The following is a 27,893-nucleotide window of genomic DNA, read 5'->3' on the forward strand; positions in this document are numbered from 1 at the left end:
GGGACGAGGAGCAGAATAGACTCCCTGAAATCCAGGAGGAGGTAATTAGTGACCTGCTGTGCCACTTAGGTGCTCACAAGTCTATGGGACTGGATGGGGTCTATCCTAGGGTGATGAGGGAGCTGGCAGAAGAGTTTGCTTTAGGTTAGGTTGGACATTAGGAAGAATTTGTTCACGTAAAGGGTGATTAGACATTGGAACGGGCTGCTCAGGGAAGTGGTGGCATCACCTTCCCTGGAGGTGTTTAAGAAAAGACTGTACGTGTCACTTTGTGCCATGGTCTGGTGGTGGTGTTCAGGTTAGACTCGACCTCAGAGATCTTTCCCAACCTGAATTGATGCTGTGATTGCATGGGAAGATCTCTGTGACAGACTCGCTGTCCCGGTCAGCTCGGTGCCCTCTTTAAGGTCGGGCCGGCACAGCAGGTTCGGGCTCGGGGCACGGGGAGGAGACCCCCACACCTTCCCCGGGGTCAGGACACCACCGGGGGACTCCCGGAGGCCACATGGGAGGGGAGCGAGCCGGAGGAGCCCCTCGGGGGGCACCGCGTGGCACAATAGACGCCGGAGCCCCGTGGGATCCCGCTCGCTGCCGGTCTCGGAGAGCCGGGGCGGGGGGATGAAGGAGGAGGAGGAGGAGGAGTCTCCGGCGGCGCCCGGGAGCCGCTTGGAGAATGTCTCCGTCCCACTCCTCCTCCTGCCCCTTTGCCGCGCAGCCCTGGGCCGGGAAGAGCCGCCGTTCGGAGCATGGGGAGCTGCTGGCTGCGCCTCGCCGCGCTGCTCGCCCTGGGCGCCCGGCCCAACCTGGAGTACCAGGGTAGGGAAGGGCAGGGAAGGGGAGGGGACGGGGCAGCGGGACCAGGAGCACTCCGGGGGGCGCGGGGAGCGGAGCCGTCTCGTCCCGCTGGGCCGAAGGGGGGGAGGGGGGCGCGGTATGAAGTTCTGATACAGAAGTATCATCACAGAGGCACCGCTTTCCCCCGGAGTGAATGCTTACCTCCTTTTCCTTTGCCAAAATTTTGCAGCGGCATAAGCTCACACTTTCTCAGAAACTCCCTTCAGGGTTCTTATTAGGAATATAAAAAGCCAAATGGCCCATTATGTTAGTAACATAAAAAAAAAATACACTAAGGTAGACAAAGCAATAAGTTACCAGTCCTATATCCTGACATACTTTATTTCACACTCTAAAGTGCTCTTTGGGTTAAGGACAGTTTACAGAAGTTGAAGATATGGCCTTACACACAAAAGAAAGGTTGTTGTAAAATGATTTTCTAGAACATCTCTTTTAATGCTCCGCTAAGCGATGTCGCTATGTGCCACATGTAGGCATCTTTTCAATACCTCCAGGGATGGTGACTCAACCCTTTCCTTGGGCAGCCTGTTCCAATGCTTTTGACAACCCTTTCTCCTAATGGCTATTTTAAACCTTCCCTACCATGACCTGAGGACATTTTCTCTCATCCTATTGGCTTTTACCTGGAAGAAGAGACTGACCCACCCCTCACTACAACCTCCTTTCAGGTAGTGGAGAGCAATGAAGTCTCCCTTCAGCCTCCACCTCTCCAGGTTAAAAACCCCCAGCTCCCTCAATCACTCCTCATAAGACTTGTGCTCCAGACCCTTCACCAACTTTGTTGCCCTTCTCTGGCCATGCCCCAGCGTCTCAATGTCTTTCTTGTTATGAGGGGCTCAAAACTGGACAGTTACTGCCCTGGTCCTTTTGGCCACACTATGACTGATACAAACCAGGATGTCATTTACCTTCTTGGCCACCTGGGCACACACTGGCTCATATTCAGCCACTGTTGACCAAATTAGTGCTATATTTGAGACTTCAAGTTTCAGTAGATCATAAACTAGAACACTGACTTTTGCTGCAAATTTTTACGGTATCTAACTCAACTTTATGTAATCCTTATAAACCCTGAGTAAAAAGCATAAGAAAGAAAAAGAAGGCTGAAGAAATTCGATGGTATAAAGTGACAATAGTATCGTCTAAAAATTTGAACTTTTATTAATGGATTCTACAGGATTATAAGTACAGTAGATATGAAACTCTTCAGTCTATCTGGTGCTAAACTAGGGAACACAGCACTTCTGTTCAAAGAAAAACCCCTTATTGGAGGCTAAGTGTCGTAGCCTCTTGTACTTAAGTTCCTGAACTTGTCCTGTCTCAGGGCAGTGGACTAAAAAGTTTCCAGTTGGTTTAATGAACTACACTGTTGATGTCTGTTGTCCGTGCAGGTAATCCCAGCAACACAGGTCAAGGTTTTACAGTGAATAACTCTGTGAATGTTTATTTGTGGTTGCAGATTTTAATGTTATGTTTCTCACTTAATAGTGCTTTGTTTTTCCTTTTAACCTTTTTTAAAAGAAACCTTTAAGTCTTCTGCTGGTATTGATTTTTCTTTTGTGAGTTTCTGTTATCATTTTAAAACTTGTGTTGCTGCTGCTTGCCAGAAATAAATGATCCAGTGAGAAAATACCTGATTTCAGTTTAGAGAACATGGAAAGTTTTTTTTGTTGTAGAGTCAAGGTGGCTAAGCAATTATTAATAGCTCTTCCATTCTGGAGATCTCGGAGGTGAAAAGGTAGAATGGCAAGCTTGTTTTCCAGTTAAAGTCTGTGTAGTATCTGAAAGGTTTTACTGTGGAGGTTACCTACCTACTAGAGAGATTTTGTTTGCTATGACCTGAATTGTCATGCCGGACAAGCTTGGCGAAGTTTTGGATCTTGTCTGGAATAGTGTCTTTTTATTTGCTCAAGGATCCATGGTGCACAAAGTAGTAATGTAGTTAAGAAAGTCAGGTTTTGAGCAGAACTGAGGGACAGCAGAAGTCCTGTTAAAACTTCATCTATCTTTTGTCTTCTCTGGCTTGGCAAACATGGACAAATTGTTTGTGACTTCTATGTAGCAATGGAAGTACTCTCCTATCAAAGCTTTTGCAGACTTAGTAACAATCAGGCAAAGGGGAGGATCGTAAGATCCTAGAAATACAGAAAGCATCTTGCTCAACACCTGTTTTGCTCAACACATGTGTTGTGTGCAAATGTGGACATGTCATCGTAATCTGTGCTCATCAAAGAATGCAGCTCTGCTTCCTCCCCTTTCTTTTGAGCTGACCAAGGCCCCTGGCCAGGAGAGCAAGTGCTGGGCTGTAAGTGTGGAGTTGGAACTGTGGGGAGAAACTGAGAACAGCAGCCTCCACTGGGTGTAGGTTGTGGTGCTAAAGCAGAGGAGTACTTCATCAGATGTTTGATGTTGGATGTAAACATCTGTAGTCAATTTTGGGTGGGTTTAGCATTGAACAACAGGTCTCCTTGAGACTGCAAAGATCACTTCAGGAGATATTTAAGTGTTTTGTTGAATGAGAATGGGCTTGGAGTCTAGTGTCAAGACATTTGGGATGGATTTGACAACCACAAAACGCAGGCAAAACTGATCCTGAAATGGTCTGATTTTGGTTTTGCACAAATGAGTAACTTTTGTGTATTTGAGTGTCCCCTTTAGCTTGCCAGTTTGAACAATAAAAGTAAATGCGTCATCTTAATAATGAATTTCTCTTGTACAAGGACTTTTATTTTGTCAGAAGGCTTACTGGTTTACTGTCATAGCTCCTCCTGCTTTCTCTGGCAGTTCTATGATGGGTTTATTCAGCACAGACTACTGAGCTCACAGTGACAGATGTCTGCTATGTGTTTTCTACTAAAATTCTTACAGTTTCTTTAAGAGTCTGCACCCTAATACAATGTACGTAAAGAGAAATATTTCCTACACATCCCATTTATACAGTTATAAAAATATTTGCTGTGCGTCCCATTTATACAGTTATAAAAACGTGGTGATATTTTGTGAATGAAGAATTCTTTTTTTCCCCTAACATAAACAGAATAATCTAAGTTGTAGACTAAATTAAAAATGAAAGTGCTACTTCATGCATTTTTCTTGCCATCTACCAGAACAAAGTCTACAGCTGGTTTTTTACAGGAAGCTGCTATACCCTGGGCCATGATGTGGGACATCTGCAAAGCAGCTCGCTCTTGTCATTCTTCCTCAAATACCCAGTTTCTGAACTGTGGTAATTTTAGCACTTCCAACACAGAACAGTGCTTTGTCCTTACATGGCTCAGTAGCCAATTTTGAGTGTATGTGAAGCAGAAACACTTTGATTTATGGCTAAGAAAATGGAGATGAAATGGTCACTCAGGGTCACTGGTGGGGTGGCACTAGTGAGGAATGAGGTGGCAGGTCAGGCCTGGTGGCTGCCAGGAGAGCAGCTGTCTGCTGACACGAGATGGCTTTGTTGGAGGGCTGCTGTGTAACTCAGGTGTCATCCTGGTGTGGGTGGGTGAATTTGGAGAGAGGTAGGGGACAGAGTGCCAGGTCCAGTGTGTGTCCAGTGCCAGAGTGAAGAAGGTTGTGTGGAGACAGGAGAGAATCTGGCACCTCCGGGCGAGGTGGTGCTGCTGTGCCCAGGGCAGTGATGTGATTGTGGTGTAGATACGTCCTACCAGAACCAGCCCAGCTCTTCAGGGACAGCCCTTGGGGTTAGACTGGTTCTTCATGGCATGGTCCAAGGCTGGTGGGTGATGCCCAAACTGTCCTTGGTGCCCCCAGTTTGTTCAGGCTCTGCTCTGTGTCGGCTGGTGGGCTCCCTGTGGGAGCGAGACTGCCCCAGAGCAGGGCAATGACGACCTTTCTTGTGTCCCCAAGCCAAGCCTGTTGTGGTTATTAATAAAACATTGCTTTTTAAGAAAGAGACACAACTTGCTTCTCATTTTGAGCTAGAAAATGAGCTGGAAATCAGAGATGTCAAACTCCATCAACAAAACCTCGTTTCAGGGCAGAAATTATTCAATGAATAATTCTTTAAGGCCAGTTTTTGTTAGAAGATGTTCAAGAGCTGTTATTACTTCTTGTCTAAGGATCATTATTTCTTGTCTAAGGAAAGGTAAATATGCAAGAGCTCATATAATTCTAAGATTTACTAATTTTAAATGCTAAAGTCATTACACACTAAATTTTGGACAATTAAGAGTGATAACACTGAGGTAACAGTTTTATAACCCTCAAAGTGAGTAATTAGCTAAGAGTATCCCAGTTTTTGACAGAGAAAATGATATTTAAGAGAGGTGTTCATTTACATATCAAGGTCTTCACAAAGCCCTCAGGGATCACAGCTTGCTCTTTATGCAATACAGTCAGGCTTCAAGTGCAAAAAATTTTGGTTTTATGTTCAGAAGTTTCTCAGGTGTCAGTATTTAGGCATCAAAAATTCAACCACAACAATAAAAATAAAAAATCCAGAGCAATGACTTCCAAGTGATAGGAAACCTTTGTTATATGTAAACCACTTGATTTCAGAGGAGAAGCTGTTGAGAAGTTCACTTGGTCAGGTCCCAGCTCAAAGCTTTCTGAAAACTGATGTAAGGATTCCCAGTGATAACAGCAAGCTTTGAATCAGGCTCAAGGTGAATTGTGGGTGTTTGTTACTTTTACAGTACGTGAGCACAATTTTCCAGGTTTTTCATGTTCACATAACTGCAGTTTTGGTGCAAGAATTTGGTCTGATGTGGAGCGCACGGATCTGCCTCTTCCCTGCAGTTCCCTGAAGGAGCTGCCCAGTGCTGCAGGCTGGTGTGTCCTGGGTGCCAGCACCCAACATGCAAGTAACATGATGAGAAGGGTCCTGGGAGATGCAGAGTCTCATCTTCAAGTGGTCAGAACCCTTGTGAGCAGTGCTGTGGCTGGTGCTGTGGAGGGCACTGCCCTTCTTTAGACCAACCCTTTGCACTAAAGCTACTCCTGTGAAGCAGCTACAGATACATGAGCTGGGTTTGCTTGAGTCCAGTAGAGAAAGAAATAAAGTTTCACTCTTTTCTGTGCAGTTTATTTTATTTCTTTTTTTTTTTTTTAATAAGAAATAGAGTCTAGAGGCAGATGTGTCATTTGTTCATGAAATTAGTAACTTATTGAGGCACCTAAATTATTTAATTTTGTCTAACTTTAGGCAGCAGCTTGTACAGACCATGGTCTCATATGTCAGTAAATGGCAGTGAAATACCCCCATAGCTGTAATTTGAGATACTATGTATGAGAAGGTCCTGTAGTATAGTCGTGAGACCCTGAGTACCTGCCTGTTGCATGCAAGGTTTTTAGAAAGATTTTTCAAAGGGGGAATTTGCATGAACCCTTCTTTGTAGGAAGGGCTTTCATAGTATTTAGACTAGACTTCATGCTCTGAAGCCACTGATTTTAAATAAATGTTGCTTAGGGATATTTTGAAGCCTTTCTTGTCAACTGCTGGGTTTTATTGGTGAATTACTTGAATAGTGGTGTGCTCCAAATGGTTTCTGGTTTTTAGAAAGGAGTTTCTACCTCTATTTTATCTTTTTAACCATTGCACAGGTTTTTTAAAAGTATAGAATTATACTGTAACTTTATTTGAACAACTCCATAAAAATTTTTGAAACCAAACTGTGGTTTTGATCTGAATGTAACTTATGTTTGCAGGTAACATACCTCCGGGTTTTGTTCTTGGTGTCAGGATCATACAGGTTGTTAAAGAGGGTTGTACTTGAGTTATGCACATTTTACTTCTGCTATTTGGCCTGATGGCTGTTAACAGCCACTGACACTAAAGAACCACTTTATAGTGAAACCTCTGATGTGCCCCCTCACCTGTACCTCCTCTGTTCTCTCTGCTCAGTAGATCAACTACCTGGCAGCTGGGCTTTCTGTAATAGGAGAGCTGTGACTTGACACGTGCAACTTAACATTGCACAGCATTGCTCTAAGAGCACTGAGAGAAATTTACTATTTCACCTGATCATCAAATCAATTTGCCTCTTCCAGATTCACTATAAACTGGGTCTGCTATGATTGAGCTTCAGAGAAGCCCACGCTGATGACATTGCATAGATTATTGCATCCTAATCTTGCATGTCTTTTCTCAAATCTTTCTTTTATTCTTAATTTATATTTCCTTTCTTGCTGCAGTTTTTTTTTCTCTTATTTTGTATTGTAGGATCGGGATACTCACCCCTTGAAGATGACGAGGATGTGTATGCACGCAATAGATATAAAGGTGAATGTTTTGCTTATGTGCTAAAGAGGATCAGCTGGTTGCTGAGAGAAAGCTTCGTTCTTTTTCTTTTCCTGGGTCAGAAAATCTTGGCGATCTAGCTCCATGGTTTTTCTCATGGATTTTTACATCCAGATTTAATTTCTACTGTTTTTAACAATGGAAATTAGACCAAATACTGATCACAACTCTCTTATGCACCCGAGTAAGTAAATTCTACCCTGCCTTTGCTCCGGGAAGATCGACTTGTTAAATCATGAAAATCAGGAAGAGCTTCTCTTTCTTCTTCATACATCCCAACAAAACCATCAATGATAAGCTGACTCAAAACCTGAGCTTACTGATGGTGATGTATAGAAGTATGTGCAAGAGAACTTGATTTTCATTACTTTTTCTTTTTTCCCTAAAATTGTTTGCCTTTCAGGTTAACCTGCTACCTGAAATGCCAAGTGCGTTTAAAAAATGAATGCGTACATTCAAAAAATAAATTAGCAGCTGGATGAATGAATGGACTGTCATGTTTAGAAAGCAAATTCGGATGTTCTTCCCTGTTCTGGAAGACTTTGCTATTCAGCAAAACTAAGACCTTTTTTTGCCACTGCCAGTAAATCTTCCACTTGCTATGTCCATTTTCTTAAAAAGTCTGCTTCTGTCTCAATACCTCTCTCTTCTGCCAAAATCCCTCAGGAGCCCAGACAGTAAAGAAACTTGGCATTTAATTTGTCACTTTAAATGGTAACTCTGATTTTTTTTGGTAAGTTGATCTGTGGACATGTTAGAGTTGTAATAATTTTGATTACTTGAAAATAGTGGTGATTAGTGTCTTGTTGTACGTTACTGATTCTCTGCAAAGAATCAATGGACCGTGTAAGAGGTAAGTCATGAAGTAATTCAGACATTTATGAACAACAAAGGGGAAAGCACAGCTGTTACGTCTACATTGCTGTTTTCATAAATGTCTCATGTTCCTTCCAGTAAAATACTTCAGTATAACATTTTGCTTTCTAACACATGCACAAATAGTTCTCTAAAGCTTTATTTAGGTAAATTCATTTTTCTTTGCCTTTTAACATGAGGTCCTCTGCAGACACATAGAAAAAGAATTCCAGAGACCATGAAGATAAATCAATGCCAGTTCATGCCAGGGCAGGCAAGTAGTTAAAACGTGGTTTCTTTATAATTTCCTTTTATATGGTGATCCAAAATAAATTATACTCATGTCAGCCAAAATGTCACCAGGGTAAGTGAAACACAATGACTCATTCACACAGATATTAAAAACTGCCCCAAGTTTGGAAACACTACTGCCAAATGTTGAGGAACAGACAATGTGAATCTAAGAGTGTAAAGCATTGGAGTAGAAAAGGCTCGGTCTTCATTAGCATACTTCTTTATGTTGGCTTTGAGGGAAAGGGGTGGAGAAAGACAAAGCAAGAAAAATGGGCTGTGTAGCAATGTTCAGAACTTCTCCTCAGATGTCCAGTCCAGTATTTTGGGTGTGACCCATTGCTCAGCAAATAAAGCTTCCCAGTAACAAATAATTAAATGGATTTTCTTAACTGATGTTAACATACATAAGCAGCATTGGTTTTCTTCTTTGCACACATACTCACTAAACATTGCAAGCAAGCACACAAATTCATCCTCTTTGTCATCTGCAAACAAAACATTGCAGTTTACTGGGAGGGGTGAAAATCGACCTCCTACTACACCCTTTTGTCTTCATCTGGATGTTTGTCCACTTTCTCAGCTTTCCAGAGAAACGTAGCCAAGATTTTCTGTACCCACAGCATTTTTAAAGAGTTTTCCCCTTCCTCCCTGGTGAACCTTTAGCTCTGTTGGCTGGTGTACCAAAAAGCAACAGCAGAGTTGGTCACTTTGCCTGCTGCTTGTGAAGGAAGTGCTCAGCTGAGGCTGGTGTTTAGACAGGACCAAGGATTTGGGGGAAACGATGCCCCAAAAATGCTTTCCTTCCTGCCACTTGGCATGGCTGGCTGTGATCACATTTCATGAGAAAGGGCTTCCTGTGTACAGCATTTCCTGTGTTCATCACAGCTGAAGTGCCACTGCTCTGGTGATCCTCATTCTTAATGGGTTTTCTCAAATACTGTACTGATCAAACAGTAACCCCAGCTGTAGAGGCAGTACTGGGACTTCAACCTTTCCTGCTTGCTGCCTGTTTTTCATCATTTTCAAACACAGCATCGACCCCCTGAAATGTTTTACTACCAAGTGATAATTCAGGCTATTGTGTCACTGAGGAAATTTCTAGTTCTTTCTAGTTTGTGCTAAGGTGCAACCTTTTAATAAACAAAGAAACAGTACATAGGTCCTAAAAATTCAAATTTCAGCTAAGTGAACAGAGGCTGGTACAGATGGTGAAGTTTCAGAAGAGATGCCTGGGAAACCTTTAACTTTTCTAATTCCCAAAACCTTCAGGAACATGGCTGAGCTTGCCTTGAGGCAGAGAACAGCTTTGTGACCTCTCAGGGCTCCATATAGACCTAATATGCTACAAATACTTCGTGTAGCTGCTTAGCCTTTGAAAAACCAATATGTGCTTTCACTAAAAATCAACAAACTTTGATCTCAAACTTTGTTGTATCGTTTGATGTGCTTTTTAAGTTAGTTAGGTTTTTTTCCCAGCAGTTTCAGTTGGTCTAAACCCAGATATCTGGCCCTCATAAACCCTGCCTCACCCAATTCCTTCTAATCACAATCAGTTCTAGAGTATTATAATGTTTTAGATCAAACAGATGTCCTCCTAAGTTCTGCAAGTTATTTGCATCCAAAAGCATGTCTGCTATTGTTTTTCTTTCTGACAGTATCATTTAGTCCAGTTTAAGATGTATTTTACCCCTCCTGAAGAGCCTTGCTTTGTTTCTCTCTGTAGACCACTGTAGCTGCAGTGGCACTACAAGAAAGGCATTTTCTTTTTCAGTATTGTGTTTGTGCATTAAACTGCATTTGTTAGCTGTTGGCCATTTTTTCTTTTCAAAATATATGTGCAGCTGTTTACTCAGGGCAAGTGTGTTTGTAAAACCACAAAAATTTACAGAAAAACTGAGGCAATTTGCAATACCTGAAAGAGCTGCTTTGCCTTTTTTATTATTATTATTAGCCTGTTGATCATGTTGCATAGCAGATTTGTCTTAACACCCTTTACAAAGGAAATCAGCATTTAGATGTGCATTTAGAGTTTATACATGTGGAAAACCTGAGGCATAAATATCTTGAACTGATTTGCTGAAGGATTACCTAACTGGTTGGGGCAAAAGCTCGGCCCAGATGAGTTCCCCCAGTTCTGCCCCTTCAGTCATTGTTGTCTCAGTACCTTCAGATTTAAACCCTTCTGCAGAAAAACTGAGGTCTCCTCCTTAGTGAAGGAGATCCTACATGCTCGAGCTTGTAAATAAATGGAAGTTTAGGGTGTCTGAGCATTAGAAGAACAAGTGAGACAGAAAAGCTGGAAATTGTGGGCATGAGACCACTGAAGGGGAGATTATAGTAACGCTGTTGTTAGCTCAGGAGTAGGAGGATTTTTCCAGGAGGTGAATTGTGTGGCTGAGCCAGAAAGCTGAACTGCACTCTACCCCTATGCTGCTGGGTGCTGCTAGACTGGCCTGCTTGTGTCCTGAGCCTCAGTTACTGTGTATTTGGTGACACTGGGAATAATGTCACTCATACATCTTTGTGAAGGGCTTTCATGTGTATTGGTGAAAGACAAAAGTAAGCATGTCACGGTAAAATACGACTGCTTCAGAAACAGACTAGTCTAGAGGAATGTGCCCTTGGTGTAGCACAAAACTTGATAATTAGTATCTGTAGATGCTGTTTGTGTTTACTCAGGACCAACACAGCAAAATACAGATGTAAAATGTAGTTTCTATTGTGGAAGTGTAAATATGTCCTAGAGACATTGTGCTCTGAATATAAATATCCCATGTATCAGAAATAAAAGAGGCTGTATTGATTTTTGTTTATTTATGTGTGGAGCTAATCCAAATAGTGTAGGAAAATGTACATAACAACTACAGGAATCAAGAGCTAGAAGTGAATATCTGCCAAAGATGATCTAGAAATTATTTTTAAATGTCTCTTGTGACTTTGTGAGTATGAAGGCTAAACACAGCTACTGCTGTGTTTTGTTTGTTTGGGGGCTTTTTTCCATCTTTCTTGCAAAATTCAGGATTTTTTTTTGTGTCCCTCCTGCATGTCACACATTGTCACACATGATTTCAGGACCTGTCCTCTTTCTCTTTTTGCCTTGCAATCCCACCCTCCATCCCTCCCTCCTTCTCTCCCAGTATGTCCTTTTCAAACCATGGAACTGAGAAAGGGACAGGCTTAGTCACTCCTTGAGTAGGAAATTCCTACTGAGAAGCTGCCCATTTTCTTGGTGCACCCTGTTGTCAAAGCTAAAAAAAGGATGTGAAACTTTGTCTGGGAAAGGAAAATCTCTGCTTGATACTTCACCAATCAGCATCAGAGTATGATGTTAAGAAGATGGTACCCATATCCTGAATATTTTAAAGTGTAGCCCTGACCAGTTAATAAAGATGCAGTTTTATGTACATGTGTTTCCCTTTTCCTCATTATTTTGGTAGGAACATTAGCTGTGAAGTCACAGCCAAATTCCAGCTTTCCTCTGACCTGGCAGACCCATCCATATCCCTGTCCTGCATCCAGGAGCAACTAGAAAGTGGTACTCATGCTTCAGACTACATTTCCATGATATTAGGTAAAGGTCATCACCCATCTTTGGAGGTCAAGAGCAGGACACGTGGTGTTCAGACCTTTGAGAACATTTAGAACTTAATTTAATTTTACACAGCTTGTGTTCCGTTTCTGAATATGTGCTAAATAGATAGCATGCTTGTGAATGAAAATTGACATCCTCTAAAGGATTTGACAGTAGTGCAGGGGTTTGTGTTGTAAAATATATGTTTAACATATATATGCTTTTGTGCACATGTGTAGCCAAATGCATGTTGCCCTTGGAAGCTATAAATTACTACCAAAAAGAGAGGGATAAAGTCAGATTTTTCTGGAAACCTCTTCCCTTGTCTGTTGGATTGGACACTTGCCTCTAGATTTAGAAGGCTATTTTATTTGTAAAGAGTCTTTGAATGTTTCATTGTGGCACCACAGAACTGTTGAGAACAGCAGGGGAGCAGCTGCTCTTGCACACTTCACACGTTTTAGTTCAGGCTTAATCCTGAGCACTAACTTTGCAAAATTGGAGCTGTTCTTAAACACTGAACAGTTGTTCTGGCACATGGAGGATGTGTACACATGAGCTTGTCATTGGCAATATGATTTATGTAAGTGACATCCATTCTAACTGTGGGAGAGCTTGAACCATCACAGAGGTCTGCCAAGGCACTGTCCTTGCTGCACAAATTGTTATGGAAGTGGAAGAGCTTTTTTTGGATGAGCACTAAGAGAGCTAAGTGTAGAAAGCTGACAACTACAGCTAGACCAAAGGTGTCCCTAATGCAAACTTTTCTTATCAAAGAGCAATTAGACATGTCTGCTTCAAAACAGGAGGGGGAAAAACATTTCAGCTGTCATCAAACTGCCCACATGGTGGCACACTTATTCCATGGACAAAAAGCATGGTAAAACCCCACTTATCCTCTCAACCCCTTCCAATCTAATGGCTAGAATCTTTAATGTTTTTCATAAAAAAAGAGCTGTCAGTCTTTGGAGGGCTGACATTTGGATGTGTAAAACTTATTGCACGTCCCTGCAACGTTCTCCACTTTGAGGATTCGTGGCTTTTAAATTAAGATATTTGTTCCCATTTCTTCTCTGTGACCATGAATAACCAAAGCGATTTTATGTTTGTTTCTGAATTTTTACATTTTTCTAATTGTTATGTGTGGATTTTTCACTTCTCTGCGCCAGAAACACCGTGGTGCTCGCCCATTAAAGTGAAACACGGTTATGCAAACTGCAGGACACCTCAAGGGGAATATTACAAGAATGTATTGGGCACAAGATGTGATATTCGCTGTCAAAAAGGCTACGAACTGCATGGCCCTCACCAGCTAATTTGTCAGTCAAGCAAACGCTGGTCTGGGAAAGTGCTGTGCAAACGTAAGTGGCTCCGAAATCTGTGTGTGTGACTTGTGCTGCAGGTTCAGCAGACAGTAAATTTTCATTTGTCTTTCAAACTGATCTTAGGATTGTTACTGATTTTTAAAGGTTGATAATATAATTGGATGTGTATATTAGTTTGTGGCTGAGGATCTTACAGAGGTGCATGGCGTGATAAGTATCTGAGTGGTACAAATGCCCATGGCAGATAGGGAATGTTTTATGAGTGTGGGATTTTGATTTGTGGAAGTAGTTTCATGGCAGAGTCATAAAGCTGCTTTCAAATACTGCCCATCTTGGACTTCCTAAGTTGACACAAGTTGTACCGGTGTCTGAATGGGGTCTTGTACTAAAACATTTCCTGAGAAGAGAGGAATAGGTGCTTGTCATCCCTTTTCTCATACAAATGTTGTATTAGGCCGCTAATGCTTATGTAGAGCTAAATTTCAAATGCTTCTAATAAGAACAGTTTGGAAAAACCTCCAGTGGACAAGAATTTCTCCCGCTTGTCATTTGCCAGCTGCATCTTTATTTCTGTGTAATACCCCTCATTCCCATTACTCTAGAGTTGGGGAATAACAGGTTTCCAGAAGTCTTTGTTTCCTTTTCCAGAAAAGCGCTGCCCCACCCTGGCCATGCCAACCAATGGGGGTTTCAAGTGTTTGGATGGTGCCTACTTTGGCTCGAGGTGTGAGTATTACTGCTCTCCAGGGTACCAGCTGAAAGGAGACCGGATAGTGACGTGCATGGACAACAAAGCGTGGAGTGGCCGACCAGCATCCTGCGTTGGTAAGTAGGATACAGGGTCTTCATCCTGGGAAGTCCACATCCTGAGGTACCTACTAGTGCCCAACACCTGCAAGTAAATTCCAAAATGCCTTTTTATCCAGCTAATGGAGAGAAAAAAGCAACTGTCCCTCTTAAGGAAGCAGAGAACAGTTTTCCAACAGCCGCAAAGTTCTGTCACTCAGTACTTTGTCCAAAGTGAGTATCCTTCTTACACACAAGCTCCAAGTATCACCATTTTAATTAAGATGAGGCTGGTGTAAATGGTCAGCACTTTTCAATGCTTTGCTGATCTCCTGGGTGACTCCCTGGTAGCCTGTAATTGCTGTACTGCTTTTCTGGAATGTTCTCTGTGCTGGAGTTCTGTCACGCTTTCTGCAGCTTAATGATAAAACATGTTTGAAACTAAATCCATTGTCTGACCTGTTGTTTTTCTTCCTTGGGATCATGGTCTCCAAGTATATCCAAGGAATATAAATTGATTGTAGTTACCAGCATGGTTGCAGCTAATTTAAATTTCAGCCTAGTTCACGTTACTTATGCCAGCAATTTTCATTATGTAGTCAGTGGTCTCCTGGGAACCTTAGCTGGAATAAGTGTTTCTATATGCATAAACCAAAAGAGAGATAAACAAATATTGAAATTTAACTTTCCTGACTACTAATGAAATTTCAGCAGATAGTGGAATCTCAGCTGCTGGCTGCCCTTTTTCTGGGAAGCCTCTGATAAAAGCTTCAGCAACCACCCACAAAGGGAAGTATTTTTTGGCCATCTGAATTGGCTACCAGTAATTTCAGCTTGTGGGTGGTAGACTGTTTGTGCTCAGTGTTTTCTGTGTAAGATAACTTGGTTTTCCTCAGAATGCCTGTGGTTCAGTTTAGGTTAGCAAATGGTTTTGGAGTCTCTCCACTGTGACCTGATGTTCATAAAATTTTTTTCAGGTTTCCTGTTATATGGTGTTGTACAAATGTAGAAATGACATGATTAGGTCTAGACTGTTTGTGGCATCTCTTGTTTTCATTTACAAAAACAAGCTTTGTCCTTCTCAGTAGTGTGGGCAGAGGAAGCAAAACAAACCCTTTTAAGTTTGGTAATGGTAAAATATTATCTTCTGTATTTCCTGGCAATTTCAGAACATCATCTGTTTGCAGCAATGAGGTGTTTATCACAAAAGGATACTGTCTTGCAAAGTAAAGTAAGCAAGTATGTTTTAAACAAAAGAAAAAGAGGCTAAGTCAACACTAACACTTCTTTTTTATTCCAAAAGGGTACCTATTGCAAAGGGTGTGATTGCAAGTGTCAAGTAACCCAGTAAAAGCAATGGTATGATTTAAGTTCTGGTAGTGCCACATAGGGTGAAGAAAGCCCCTTCAAACCTTGTGTGCACACAGTTCCTATATGCATATAGTGAGGTATGCAGTTAGCAGATTTTTTAATAAGGTTATCTTTTGACCTCCTGGCAGGTAGTATATAAAATTTCATGTGACTAAACATAATTCCACAGTTTTTGGCATTGAATATGTAAAAAATTACTTCAGACCTGCACTTGAAATGCTCTGGGAAACAAGGGGCTTTCCTCTAACTTTTTTATTGTTCTGCTTAGCATTTTTTGCACAAAATTATGTGGGCTTCACAGTGGAGTAGTGAAGATCCATGTAGGATCTTCACTACTTTCATTGATAAAATAGGTATTCATTAAAAGGGTGAAAAAGATATATTTTTTGAATTACTGAAAATTAAGTAAGTTTTAGCAGTCACAGAAGTCCTTACAGATAGTGAGTACTCAGGCCTAACAAAGCAGAGTGACTGTCTACTGTCCTTCCTTCATGTTGCTGAAATAACTTTGATTAAAAAAGATCAATGTACAGCTACTTTTGGTTATCAGTTAGCTGAAAATGCCAATTTGAATAATACTTCCACTATAACCCTAATGCACTGTAACATACATCGAAATACATATTTTCTTCTAGAAAATTGAAAAAATGTCAATGTCTTTTCTTCTGGAAGGGTTTCCTTTTCCTGCTCATTCTATAACAGAGGTTGTGATAAATGTTTGTCACCATGCTAAGTCATCCTCTTCTCGTATCCTAAGGCTGTATTGATAGGTAGTTACTAACAGCTTCCATCTGAAACAAGATTTGCACTCTGAGTCAATAATCACACAGGCCTTGATAATGGATGTTTTGAAATACAAATCAATCCCTTGTGCAGGTGGGTGGGGAGAGCAGGACAATGTTTTTCATTCTCATTTTTATGATTTCATCTCTTTATGCTTTTGATATAGGCTAATGTTTTGAACTAACTTCCAGCCATTTTTTATGTCATCAGTAATAAAAGCATGTTCATGGAACAACAGACAGTTTACCCATCCCATACAGGCCACTGAGTAAGCAAGCAGTGGGCATTCAGAACCATCCCTCTGTTTCTTTCCTCTTGCCATCCCAGATTCACAAGAAAAGAAATGTAAACATTTAACAAACTGTGAGAAAGAATGTTAACAAGCTCTTTAAATTTTGTTGAAATTGTTAATATGGCCAATTCCTGGAGTATGTTTAAAAAAAAAAAAAAAAAAGACATCCAAACCAAACAAAAAAAAACCCCAAACCAAACCAAACAAACAAAAAAAACCACAACCAAAACCTAAAACCAGTTTGAAAACTTTGCATTTTTCTCCATGAAGTTCAAAAGGCTGATTTAAAATGGAGTGTTCCACTGCTGAACTCCTGATGCCATGTCTGCAATGCCACTTTCCCACATGGAGCCAGAGTACCAGTTGCTGCTGCCAGATAGCCAAGAAAAATGACAGCTTGAAAGAATATGGCTGAAAAGTGCCACGCTTTTAATGAAAACTCAGTCTCCACGTCCATGGTTTAAACCTTGCAGGCGAGAGTCTGACATTTAATACATAGCCCTGCTAAACAGCTTGAATAAATCTGCTTGGCTTTTCATTGTTTTTTTCAGCACTGACATTGCAGTAAAAGCTAAGACTTGCTCTACCAAGTCAGAGACCTTTGCAGTGTGTCCTGGTTCCACGTCTGCCCAGGAATACTTATTAAATGGGGGTCTGACACTCCAGCACTTACAGGACAATATTTCCCTCTGATAAAACCTCTCCAGCAGTCAGCAACCTTGGGGGTTCCTCTGTTGGGGTTTGTTTTGGAACCAGTTTAGTTTTCTGACCTGCAGGTGGGCACCTTGCTCACATCATACATTTTACTGAAGGTTTTCTTGGTGTAGTTGTGTTTCAGTTTTGTCATTTGTGCATTGCCTGGATGGTCTCTGATCACCTCTGCATTTAAACGGGCTGGGGGTTTTTTAGACCTGTCTTCCTTCGGCCAGGCTGTGCCCAAAGTGCTTAAGGTGCTGTAAATTGGCCATAACTTTGTACAAGGGAATGAGAAAAAAGAGCAGTGAGCATGTTTAACACATCCCAGTAGAGACTGCAGTTAGAAAGCCTCTTTGGTGGGCAGTTGCTTTCTCTTGACCTGTTTCAAAGCAGAGTTATTCTGTCTGGGTTTATTTAGTACCTGTTGAATGCTAACAGGCAGCTGAAATGACCAAAGCAAATATCCTCCCCAGAAATGTTTAAGCCCAGCTAAAAAGGTGGGCCCTGGGGTCTCGGTGAGTTGGTTCCCCCAGTAACCGCATTGTTTGCCTTTATGGTATGGAAGTCCAAGCTAGTTCATACCAACCAGTCTTCTCTGCACTAAATAGCTTAACAAGCTTTCTGATTAATTAAGAGTTTAAAGCACTGGATCCTTAAATGCTGCTCTAGCTTTTATTCCAGCATCACATTTATTTGATTTATACTGTCCACAGTGATGAGTGGTCACCGCAGTGAACTAATCAGAACCAGAAGCAGCCTTGGTGAGGCTGGGTTATTTCTTGCCCTAATTCAGCAATGTAGCTTCGTAGAGGAGGGTAGAGCTCTCACAGGCTGCAGTGTCAGCAGGTTTTCACACATAATTGGAGGGTGCTTTAAAAGTAAGGGAGTGAATAAGAAACATGAGAAATGGAGGCAAAGCGTAGGGACTGGCAGTGAATGTAGCTGAAGACAAGCAGCTGTGCATCACCTTTATCCTCCATCAGGGTCTTCTGTCATTACCACTGTTCCTTTGCTTCTGAATAGTAGTCACAGTGTTAAACAGATAAACAGTCTTTCAAAACGTACCTACATTTCTTTTGTATTACCTGTAAGGCATTATTAGAAGAGTTATTAGGAAAAAAATCAAACACAGCATTAATTTTCTGCAAAATTACAATTGTGCCAGTCTTCTCTTGTTTCTTGTTTTGCCATTACCGCAGTAAAAATAACCAGTATGTTGAGTGTAACATGAAAAGTTATCATGTAGAGAGAAATGGATGTTAAGTGTACTTTAAAAATGCTCTTAATCACATCTACCTCACAGACAAAGAGAAGAATGCAGATAAACAGAACAGAAGCTTCTTGGATACAATCTTTGACATCCCTCCTCGAAGTTCAAAGGTGTCCATTTGTTGACATTATCTTTTCACTGATGTAAAGAAGCTATGTACTAGATGGTACTATACATACTACATACTATGGCTATGTAAAGAAATTTGCAATAACTTGTTTTAATGGTTTTTTGCATTGCAAAGGACTGATCATTGTCAGCTCTTACTCTTCCTACAAAAAGGTGAGAAGTCTAGGCTTCACATGCCTTGGCTGGGACATCCCCTATGTTGAAGAGACCAGGTGAAGCCTAGGCCAGGTCCTGGGTTATACTGGGAAAGAGCTGTGAAGAAAATGCATAGCTCCAACAGGTGCAGCAGTGCCCATTTCTGTGACATTTATTTCAACAGATACCGAACCTCCGAGAATCCAGTGCCCAAGCGTGAAGGAGAAAACAGCGGAGCCCAACAAGTTGACAGCCAGAGTGTTCTGGGACACCCCAGAGGGACGGGACACTGCTGATGGGATTCTGACAGAGTAGGTGCAAATCTGTAGATGTTTGCATTTTCTCCTTCTTACTCCTTGATTAGAAATTCAGCTGATGACGGTAGCTGGTACTCTTTCCCTGTAATTCATCCAAGATGCTTATTTTGACAACTTGGAGGTGAATTGTTCAGGAAGTAAATAGCAGATTGTTGTGGCTATTTTAGAGCTGATGTAATAAACAACAGCATTTTGACCTGTGAAATTTTCTGGAGCTCCTTTGCAGATCTCGTAGTCAACAAGTTTTCTTACAGCAAGTTACCTTTTGTACACAATGAAGAGAGAGTAGTGCACTGGAGGTAGCAGCAGAGGCAAGTTTGACTGCCTTAAAAAAAACCAAGGTAAATTGTGGCACAGAAAAATCATCTTTAGCCTTCTTCCTGAACTAGTGCTGGCTACTGATGTCGCAGGGTTCTGCAGTTACCTTTAAAATAACATTCCTTGTTTGAAACTTTAGTAACTTTAAACTTAACAAAATTTCTTTATCATTTTTATGGTTTCACAGTCACATTTCCCAGAAGAGCAAGGTGTACTCATTATGGCACTACTGCCTCTGATTTTCCCATTTTTATTATGCAGGATTTGTGTCAATCTGTTGAGATTATTGTAATGGTAGGAGTATAGAAAATCTGCTTCTTTCAATAAGCAAGTTACAGCTTTCAGCGGTGTAATAGTGGGCTGATTAAGCTTAAAAGCTCAAAGTTGTAAGCATAAAGATATTCACACTTCATAAGAATAGAAAAAAGATGTTGAAAGACACAATGATATTGCCCTTTTGTTGCTATAAATTAATAATATTAGAAAGAAAAATTCATTGCACAGTTAAAAATAATATTGCTGTAAAGGTCTGATCTAATAATTCTGTGACAATTAACAGCATTAAAAAATTACACCTGATAAAACAAAAATTTTGAAAATGACAGAATAAGGAAATTCCAAAGTCTTTTTGCCTGATAGGAAAAATGTTCCGTGTAGACTTTGTCATACAAGTAACTGTCATCAGCTCAAAAGAGGCAAACTCTTGATTCAGTGGAAGCTTTTCCATAAACCACATCTCTATTTTTATAAAGTCTTGCTAAACTGTGACATTTTCTAGAGTATGCAGTGCTTTCCTTAAATGCCCAAGGTCCTGCAGCTCCATGAGTACATAAGCTTTTCAATTACATGGAACACTACTCTACCTCAGTGCCTCAATACTGAGGATATGTTTAATGTATCTGAATTCTCCTGTCTCATTTGCAGGATAGGGGCAAATTCCAGGTGAAAATGCTGCTGTGGATCACCACACCCTTCTGACTATCCCCAGTAGTCACACCATGTGCCTAAGAGTATTGTCTGTAGGAAGATACTGCTGAACTTATATGAATGTCTGTCCTTTATTATCTCCTGTTTTAGTGTTATTTTGAAAGGCCTGCCACCAGGGTCACATTTTCCAGAAGGTGACCACAAAATCCAGTATACTGTGTATGACAGAGCTGAAAACAAAGGCACTTGCAAATTTCTTGTTAAAGTCAGAGGTAAGAATGTTGTTTTACCCTTTAAATACAGTCACTGATTTGCATCTGGTTTAGCAGGCAATTTGAAAATGTCCTTATTTCCGTATTTATCTGCATATGTATGCAGATATAAACTCTGTGTTGATGCTGAAAGGGAGAATACAGTCTTACTCAAGACCCTGGGGGCCAGTCTGCAGCAGGGTGCAGCAATCCTGCACACGAAGGAAGAGCTTCATTAATCACCCCTGCCTCCTGCTCCATACCCCTTCCTTCCTGCAAGCTTCTTGCTGATACTCAGCTTGTGAGCTGCTGAAAGAAAGATGTAAAGGAGTTTTTTCAACTGTTAGTCACATCTGTCAAGCAGGGCTGCCCTTTCACAAGTCCAGATCTTCAAATCTGGATTTGAATCTACAGAAATGAACCCTGTAGGTTTTGGCTTCAGCTCTTCATGCTCTGTGACCTTTTGTCACTGTGATACCACAATCACATGCATACACCTGTACATCTGTTTCACTTCAGTTTACATAAAAGATCAGGGTGGGATTTGTTTTGATTGGCTGGGGTTTCTAAGTACATACATAACACAGAAAGCAAACAGAAAAATGTCCTCAGTACTGGTATTTCACTGGCCTGTGGTGCCCTCCTAGCAAATGGTGATTCATGCCTTGTCTTTTTGTTGGTTTGTTTGTTTTCTCTTACTTGAAGTCAGGCGCTGTGTGAAATTAAATGCCCCAGATAATGGCTACATCAAGTGTTCAGGGGATGGAAATAACTATGGTGCTACATGCGAGTTCTCCTGCATTGGTGGCTACGAGCTGCAAGGAAGCCCAGCTCGAGTGTGCCAGTACAATTTGGGGTGGTCAGGAGTGGAGCCAACCTGTGCACGTAAGTGAGTATTTCACCACTATACCAGAAGGACTGACAGAGCAATGGTTCTCAGGGCAGTGAGAATTTGGAAAGTGGGTGTGGGGTGGAATACAACTGCAGCATCCCAGAGGTAGGAAACTTAAAATCTTTGTCTCCTCTGCCAATTTACACTCAGAGCTGAAGGCTTTGCCGCTTTCGGCTGCTCTGTCCTATGGTGATGATGGTACCTCACAACTGATAGTTTGATTTAGCTCAAAGCTCTCTACAAAATGTCACATTCTGAAGCCAATCCATCAGCCAGAACACTTTACAATAAAATCATTGGCTTTGATGAGGCCAGTGATTCACCCATATCTTCTCTATTATTGTTCCTTGTTCTTGTGTTTCTGCTGTCTAACCGTGCTTGTAGAAATAGATCTCTTTCCAGCATGCTCTATAACTTTTGTCTTCATTTTAATTCTAGCCATGAATATTAATGTGAATGTGAGGACTGCAGCTGCGCTTTTGGATCAATTTTATGAGAAACGGAGACTGCTAATTATTTCAACTCCTACTGCAGCCAACTTCTTCTACAGGATGCAGCTGGGAATGCTGCAGGTAAAACACATTTAAGGGGGGGTGGGCAACTATTTCTTTTTCTTTAAGGAAAGACACAAGAGGACAAGCTCCACTGTTGGATATAAATCCACAAACTTCAGCTGTTATATTCCAGCCAGTGGAGGATCTGGCTGAAACAGTTGTGGTTTGGGATTAATCCTTTTCACAGGAGTTTGAGTTGAAATATCTCCCCAGTCTCTAACTCAGCTTCAGTCTGGATTGTGCTGCTTCTGACTGACCAGTCACTGAATCCCAGGCAATTCTGCCCCTCCCATCATCCACAAATTAATTTAATATTAATTTGCACTCAATAATAATTCCCTCACTCAGCTGCTAAAGAAGTTGAAAAAAACCCCGACCCTCCAGCACTTCAGTGGATGCAGTTCATGTAAATCAGGCTTATGGAATTTGTAACTACAATGTGAGGAAATGTGAGTAGCTTCAGAAATAACAAGTGCACCAGCAAACAGAGGACTAGAGACTCAGCACAGAAATCGTCCAGTGCTGGAGATAACACTGGAGTATTTTGTTAAAAAAAATTAAAACTTATTGTAATTGTCTTTCTTAGGTGTTGTAATTGTGATGCTCTTGCTAGCTTCTTGCTAAGCTTAGAGATATATCTCCAAAATGTATCTGTGTTCTCAGGGAAAGAAAGGAAAGGAACCAGTCCTGTACTCTTTCACAGCAACAAGTGCTTTTATCTTGTTTTTTACTTCTCACAACTGTAGCAAAATTCAGTATAAATAGTCATTGGGATATGAACAGGATTATGTTTTTAACTGCTGGCTTAAGTTACAGTTGTATTTAAGAAAAAAATGGTTTTTTCCCCATTAGATAAACTTGCAAGAAAATTCAGTATATTTATCAAACTGAAATAGTTTAAGATACTAAATTTAATGACTATAGTACATTTTCCAGTGCTTGACAGTGGGCAAATACGTTGGCACGAAAGAATACTTTCTGCAGGCAACTTCTATTTCACATACCTTGCTTTGATTGACAAATTAGATTACAGGGCTTAATACCCTGGCATCTTTTCACTACAAAGAGAAGTTTATATATTTCTAGGTGGCCCCTGTGTGTTGTGTTTTTTTGAGTAGCTAAGAATCTGTCATTTACATTGCCTGCAGTCTTGAGGCTCTAATTCTTTGCCATGAAAATTAGAGAGTTTTCAAATTATGCTCTCGATTCAGTTTAAAACATCTCACTAACATAAGAAGATGGGACTCCATGAACACTTGCTGCACTCTCCAGACATCCCCCTGTTCTCTCCCTGGTAACTAACATACCTGTTTCTTCTTTTAACTCTTCCAGCCAGCACAGTGTGGGTTAGACCTCCGACACGTTACTGTGGTTGAACTGGTTGGTGTGTTCCCAGCTCAGATAGGAAGAATAGGTGTAAAGCTGCTGCCTCCATCTCTTGCCCTGCAACTCAGGTAAAGGAACCTCTCACTACTGTTGTGTTTGCACCTTGTCATACAAAATGCATTGCTTTTGATTCCCTGCATCTTACTCTCTAAATATACATATTCTGTTCTAATGTGCATAACTAGACACTATAAGGTAGATGCTGATGAAAATGCTTTAGGATTAGTTTGCTCTCTGCTCTCTGTGTGATGGCTACTGCAAATTCACAGGGAAGTAAAAATATAATAAAAAATTTAGTATTTATTTAATTTAATTTATTATGATTTTAATATCCCCGTAGTCATGTGATAGGTCTATATTTTTGGGTGCTGCCACCCAAAACACTCCAGGTATATCTGTACTTGTGCTGGAGTTGGTCTGATGCAAACAGGACAGGCCACAGCCCCTTTGCCATGGAGCAGCTGCCAGGGCAGCCCCAAATGGCAGCAACAGCCCATCCTCTCTGCACCAGCAGTAATCCTACGGACACTGGTGGTTGTGGCCAGGCCTGAAGGAAAAGCAGTGGTGGCTCTTTGAAGTCCCACATGTAGGAATGATGTGGGCAGTATTTCAAAGAGGAGATTATCTCAGCCTCCTCACCCCAGCTGCAGCATCAGCAGTTTCACCGAGGTGTCTGAACTGTTTTGACTTGGGTTGAGACTGGCAGAGGATTGGTTTTCAAGGGAAAGGGAGACTTCAAGTGCCAGCATTTCCATGGGACAGGAAGACAAAAGCCAAAAGTAAAACAGTGGCAGGGAAAGTAGTAGTTATTTAGAAAAAAATGTCCAGGAGCATTTTAGGCAACACATTCTGTGATATGCCTGATGAAAGAGAGTTAGTTTCAGTTGGAGACAGTGCAAATTGCTGACACATCAGAGAAGGGTTTGTTTTCTATTTTAAAAAAATATTCTCTATAAAAAGAAAAAAGAGAGCACAAAGAACCTCTCTTTACTTTTTTTGAGCAAAAGTACTGTTACTAGAGTTGAGATGGTTTTCTTGTGGCTCTGTAGAAAATAATAAGCTCTCTTAACACCTCATCCCTGCTCCCCTGCAACCTTTAATGGAGCTACATTTCAGAAATCGGTATGGTATGACCTGCCCTGCACTCAGTGAAAGGTAGTTTTCCATTGATTTTTTTTTTCTCAGCTGTTGCTTAGTGTGTGAATTACAGCTTTCCAGTTCTGGAAGGCACTTAAATCAATATGAAATGCACTCTTAAACATCTTGAATAATAACATTGACCAGAACTGGCATTTCAGTAAGCTAATGAGCACAGGTACCCTAGTTAAAACTTTGGAAAGCTCAGAAGTTTAGCATTTGGATTTTTAGAAGGTAAGCATTTACCTTAGGTGATATGAGGTACAAGATGAATGTAGTTTTCTACCACTGTTGCTTAGCTTTAATCTTTATTTTAGCTTGAATTTAATGGCCAAGCTCCCTAATTGCAACAAGACTATGCCTAGAGAGCTAGTTAGAAGGTTGAGGAAGATCAATTTTGAGACTTCACACCTTTCCAACACCCCTCCTCCCAGACTCTCTTCTTCATGGCAGCTTTTTTGTCCTAATACCATTTTCTCTCATGGCTGCCTGAATTTATTTGCCCCACACTAATGATGGTGACTGACAGTGTGTCTGAGGATCATCCAGTTCATTATCCCTTCAAATCAAAGATGAAAAGAGCAGCACAGATAAGATTTTGTTACTCCTGCACCTTCAGAGGAGCTTAAATGACCCCTTTTACCACAGTGAAAGAAAAGGACTCCTCCCTGATTAGGAAGTGGTTTTTGTTCTCCTAAATTGGAGTCACCACCAAGTAGATGTTTGATTTGGTAAAAATGAAAGCAGACTCCAAAAATTTTGTCCTGTGCTTTTTAATTGTGATTTTATACCATGTGGAAGCCAAGAAAGGGAATAATCTATATATAGCTCTATCTTCATCACAATGGTTTTCCTTAGACAATGTATATACTATTTTTTACCTTACTTTTACCTTTTTTCACTCTTGTGATAGCAATAGGTAATGGCATGTGCTATACTTAGTCAGAGGTCTGAGAAGAAAACAGAGCTGGGTGCAGCACCTTGACCCATCCCTAATGCAGAGGTACAGCCTGCAGCACATGCAGGCACCTGCTCTTTATCTGACTCCTTGTTCTTGATGCTGAAACAGAGCAGCCTCTGTGCAGCCCCCTCTGACCATCCCCACCTTCCTCTGCTCAGAATCAAGAGGCTGGTTCTGCCCTTTGTTAGTTGGAAGTGCCCAGGCAGTAGGAGACAGGCTTTAACAAAAGTTCCTTACTTTTCAGGTTGCTGCTGAGGATCCCCCATTACAATTTCAACATCGTGGTGATGGACAAGCATGGAATGGACAAGGAACGTTATCCTTTCCCAGCAACACCAGCTGAGCTCTTTGCCCTTATTGACAAATTTCCCTTGAGAAAAGATGAGATGAAACTGCAAGCAGAAATTGGTCAATCATGTCCCTAATTCAGGATTTCAGGGCTTGCAGTTGTCAGTGAATTTTTTTTTAATTCACATAATTCTCTCCTTGGTGCTACACAAAGCATGGCTTTTTTAATCACTGATGTGATTTTTTGTGTGTATCAGTAAGTCTGTCCAGCCGTGTAGCTGCTCTGCATAGAAGTATGCACGATGCTTTTTTGTACTTTCAGTCATCTTTAAATCATAGAATCACAGAATGGCCTGGGTTGGAAGGGACCTTAAATATCATCTAGTTCCAACCCCCCTGCCATGGGCAGGGACACCTTCCACTAGATCAAGTTGCTCAGAACTCCATCCAACCCAGCCTTGAACACCTTCAGGGGTGAGGCATCCACAACTTCTCTGGACAGCATATTCCAGTGCCTGACCACTCTCACAGCAAAGAATTTTTCCCTAATGTCTAATTTGAACCCGTTCTCTTTCCATCTGAAGGTATTCCCCCTTGTCCTGTCACTACATACTCTTGTAAAAAGTCCTTTCCTCAGGTACTGGAAGGTCACAATTAGGTCACCCTGAAGCCTTCTGTTTTCCAGGCTGAACAATCCTAATCCTCTCAGCCTTTCCTCATAGGAGAGCTGCTCCGTCCCTCTAGTCATCTTGATAGTCCCCTCTGGACTTGCTCCAACAGGTTGATGTCCTTCTTGTGCTGGGGACCCCAGAGCTGGATGAATAAGTTTGCTATCTAGTGGAATTTCTTGTACAGAGCACGAAGAACTGAGGCACAGTTCTGGGAGTTTATTTGGGATTTTTCATTCAGTGTAAAATTGGGGTTTCTTTCTTACTGTTTATAATTCTTTTTATTAATAAAATATTGTTTTGCAAACTGATAGTTGTCTAAAATTCCTCTTGGAGATTAAAGTTGGTTGATTGATTCAGAAGTTGGATCAAAAGACCTCTCTACAGACCATTAAAACAGACATTAACCTCACACTGAAAGTGTATAAGCAACCCAGTGGTGTCTTTCAGCTCCACTAAAAACATGGCCAATCACAGACACAAAGCATGAGCCAAAGGCAACACGAGCATCTGTTTTCAGCAGCAGCAAGGAGAAAATAGATAATAGCAGCAATGTGGAAATCATTGCCACAGGGAATATGATAAAGGAACAACGAGCAGTGTAGAGGATGGGCATTAATTACTGAAGGCCACGTACTGCAATGCTTGATAGAAACATATGGTCCTACCTGGTATGTTTCTGCTTCTGGCTTTTAGTGTCCAACCATCTTGGAGTAGCAGATTTCTTTCCTCTCTTCACCTTGGAGACAGACCAGACTGTTTATCTGATGGCAAGGAAACATTACCCCCAGGGAAACTTCATCAAGGATTTGTCACTTCCAGAGCTGTGAAAATACTTGTTTGCAAATAGTCACTTATAAAGGAACAAAAAATAGTTCCATGTTGAATAAGAAGTATTAGGAGGCAATCAAAAAAGGAAAAAATTTTCTGTTGTTTTATTATAGCCCACAGTCTTGCCTATCCACTGCAAAGAATATACATCATGCATGAAAATACAAACAAAGGAGTGAAGATTGGGAATTCCAGCTTTGGATGCCTGTTTACAGGATATGGTGCATAATTTGATATTTCTGAAAAGCAAGACTCCAGTGTCTGTGTTGTTCATTCTTGTCCATCAAGGGCACAGTCCTGTTTTTTTCAGCCAAATGCTTGTTTGACTTTGACCATAAGGTAGATTTTTTAAAATTTACACTCTGGTGTCAACAGAAGAATAGTTTTACCATCATCTTTAAAGCAATCCTTACCAGAATTCAGTCTCTCTGAAATTACAAAAAAACCCCCAAAAAAACAACCAAACAAACCCCCCCCCCAAAAAAAACCAACAAACCCAAACAAACAAAGAAAAACCCCACAAAACAAACCAAGCAACCAAAAACATAAAAACCCCCCAACAAAACAAAAACAAACCACACAAACTTTTTTAAAGAGATAGTCCCTCGTTAATTCATTATCAGGAGCAGATTGTGAAGAGAGGGAAGTCGGCCACGGCACTAGCTAGCAAAAGCTAACTTGTGGACTGAGGCATGACAGCACCAAGGAGAGTGGTGGCATGCCATGCCTCCTGAACAGGATGGTCTGT

General features: G+C 41.1%; 1 protein-coding gene across 1 annotated transcript; it reads left to right on the forward strand.

Annotated features, from left to right (window-relative positions):
* Positions 1-715: 715 nt before the first annotated feature.
* SRPX (sushi repeat containing protein X-linked) lies at positions 716-27,614 on the forward strand. The gene is made up of 10 exons (XM_032680947.1): positions 716-816; positions 7,031-7,090; positions 12,998-13,189; positions 13,802-13,978; positions 18,800-18,926; positions 20,328-20,449; positions 21,134-21,313; positions 21,759-21,892; positions 23,207-23,328; positions 25,603-27,614. Exons 1-10 carry the CDS (start codon positions 747-749, stop codon positions 25,781-25,783), a joined length of 1,365 nt encoding a protein of 454 aa, XP_032536838.1. The 5' UTR covers positions 716-746; the 3' UTR covers positions 25,784-27,614.
* The last annotated feature ends 279 nt before the right edge of the window (positions 27,615-27,893 follow it).

Source organism: Chiroxiphia lanceolata, chromosome 2 (assembly GCF_009829145.1).
Source record: "Chiroxiphia lanceolata isolate bChiLan1 chromosome 2, bChiLan1.pri, whole genome shotgun sequence".
Classification (NCBI taxonomy): Eukaryota; Metazoa; Chordata; class Aves; order Passeriformes; family Pipridae; genus Chiroxiphia; species Chiroxiphia lanceolata.